Here is a 2818-nt window from a genome sequence, read left to right on the forward strand (position 1 = left end):
GTTTTAATAAATAAAGTTAGGTTAATTTAAATTAAAAACTTAACCCACACGTCCTTTCCGAACGTTCACGCTCACACTCGAATTGTACTGTATAGCAATCTTTACGAGGACGCGAAATACAGAAATTGCTTCAGCAGTATTCGATTTTTTATAAAAATTTTTTTAAATTTAAGTGACAAAAACAAAAACAACGTCAATCAGCTGTTTCTCAACTTCTGGACACGAGATGTGGTTTTTTGCGTTCCCATACTCCTGGAATTTGTTCCATTTCCGAAGGCAAATTTTTCGCTTATCCTCTAATTACCGGATCCGGTCCGGATTGTTATACTAGGTTCACATATAAGTAGATTATCCTCATTTTCGAGCTTAACACCCTAATCTGTAATTATAACAAGAGATTAGCCATATAAAATTCGTTCCTTGTTAATCTGTAATTATAAAATAATCTCCGATTTAACCGATAACTTTTCGGTGTCCATCCTAGTTTTATCGATTGTTTTTGCGAAAGAGAGGAGAAATGCCAAATGTAAAAGTAAACAAAAATGTACGCTAGCAAGTAAAAGAGGTTTGTAAAGGTATTTTGAATAAAATGTTAAGTTAAAATATATTTATATTGCTTATTATAGCAGAAAAACGTGATCATGGTAGCACAGAGAAGAAACATAAATTTTCCTTAAGATGTGAGAATAACAAGCACAACAAATTTGACGGCTAATAATCTGAGATTTGCCTGTGTAAACGGGGTGATTAAAAAACGAGCTTTGATTGAGATAATATTGATATGTGAACATAGTTTAAGGTAAAGAACGAGTACAATAATTTTCGTAATTCAATTTAATTGCGAACATGCTATATGGTTTGCCCAAAATACAACTCTGATAACAGCTGACTGCATTTGTTTACTTCCTGCGATTCCACCAAAATTTGATTTGGACAAGCTTTCGATTGATAAATTAAGGTAAAATTTAAGACTTTTAATCAAAGTAATTGCTTCCATATTAAATTTTCATTACAAAGATGCGTAAGCGTGAATTACAAAGCATTCCACTAAAGCTTGCCGAGCTGAAAGAGTACGATGTTGTTCGAAATGAGCGCGCAATGGCACGTAACCAAGGGCAGCAGGAGGATGCAACGCCAGAACAGCCTTCGCCAATTGCCAATGTTGGACCGAAAACAAAAAAAGAAATACAATCTCGGTTGAATACCACTTTGTGAAATAGAAAAAGTCTTTTACTTCGAAAATAAATTACAGTTAAGTAAATAGGAACATGTACATGCGTGTCATTTAACGCACCGAGAATTTGGAAAATAATATAATATCCGGCCGGTTTTTAGTGCCAGTTTAAACTTAGGTTACGTAAATTGCGCTTATATTCAACTGACTGACATTTGTAGTTGGCTATATATACTGTTCTCGGTTTGGCACTTCAGTTCAAAAGAGCCAACTGGCGAAATAACTTCTACATTGTTGAATATGCCTAGGACATTAAGATAATTTCTGTCTTTATCTTCATAAAGAAGATGAATCAACCACTCTTTTGGAAAGAGTTTGAAATTAATGTTTTCAATGTAAAATAAAAGCAGATTCAATGAAACGCAATTTTGTGTCTCCTCCGTCGTAAAACCAATGGATTTCTGGGGGCCATTTTCCTTTAGAATTGTGAAGTGAAAATGTAAATTTCAATGTCAATGAATATTTAATTTGTTCACTTTATCATTTCATCATCATACATATGTACATATATATTTAAGCGATTCTCGATCATTAAAGGCTTTTCAATTGACATCTAGCAAGTATTATCCTGCAAACCAAAGTTCGCGAAGTCTCATTCCTGAAACGATTTTTTTCCGAATTTTCAATCAAAATTTTATGAAGTTGTTGAGACGAACTCGTAAAGAAATTTCTGTACGAAANAAAGAAAGTTCTGAAAAAATTCTGCAAGAAATTTTTTACACAGCAGTATTATTTTCATTGCTTTACCGATTTTATTCCAAAATTTCGTAAAAGAATGGAAGTGTGCAGTGCACAGTTTATTTCATTTCAGAAAATTCGGAGAAAAATCGGATGAGATCTTTAAGAATTCTTTAAAATTTCTCTACAATTCAGAATATGTACTCTAAAGAAATGGTTTGCATGGTTGTGGTTTTGTGAAAAATTTCACCTTTCGTTTTACAGCGACAAATCTGTGTAAAAGTTTTCACGGTGTGACAAATTAATTTATTTCCATTTAAAAGCAGAATGCAAATTTTCTGTGGAGTTATAAAAAACGTTTTTACTTCACGTTTTCCCAAAACAAGAATTGGCCCCTTGGGCCATAATTATTATTAAATTAGTAGTGTTAATGCAAAAAGTCGTGTTTTGGAATTTAGAAAATTTAGAATTTTAGTCCGCTCAATTTGCGGTGGTGACTTTCAGAAGCTCTTTCGAATGACTATAATTTCCATAATTTTTTTTTAGTGATTAACGAACGAACTCTATACGCAAAATACTTTCGGCTTGCCATAAATTCACTGGGTTACACTCACGCGCCGGCACCAGCCCACAGCCACTCCTATACAATTTTCCCTTACAAAATATGCCTTTAAAATTGTATGCCGAAATAATTTTCTTGCCCATTAATGATTAAAAATCTTTACTATTATTATATTATTAACACAAAAATACAGTTGACATGTAATTTTATTAGAAATTTACTATTTTTTATCCTCACCCACAGCCGCTGCAAGCATGATACAAAAAAGAAGGTAGTTTCAATAAACAACTTTTTAATTAAAAAGCAGATTTTTGACAATTGCTCAATTGTGAAAAATTCGAAGC

General features: G+C 32.7%; 1 protein-coding gene across 1 annotated transcript; it reads left to right on the plus strand.

The window, feature by feature from the left end:
- The first annotated feature begins 1015 nt into the window (after window positions 1–1015).
- Window positions 1016–1386, plus strand: LOC108354900 (uncharacterized). The gene has a single exon (XM_017606075.1). The coding sequence runs from the start codon at window positions 1018–1020 to the stop codon at window positions 1213–1215; it is 198 nt and encodes a 65-aa protein (XP_017461564.1). The 5' UTR covers window positions 1016–1017; the 3' UTR covers window positions 1216–1386.
- The last annotated feature ends 1432 nt before the right edge of the window (window positions 1387–2818 follow it).

The sequence above is a fragment of the Rhagoletis zephyria genome, unplaced genomic scaffold (genome assembly GCF_001687245.7).
Source record: "Rhagoletis zephyria isolate East Lansing unplaced genomic scaffold, Rhagoletis_zephyria_1.1 Rzeph_scaffold_40324, whole genome shotgun sequence".
Taxonomy (NCBI): Eukaryota; Metazoa; Arthropoda; class Insecta; order Diptera; family Tephritidae; genus Rhagoletis; species Rhagoletis zephyria.

Excerpts from the sequence above, each read along its gene's own strand:
- LOC108354900 (XM_017606075.1), top strand. The coding sequence starts at position 1,018 with ATGCGTAAGCGTGAATTACAAAGCATTCCACTAAAGCTTGCCGAGCTG.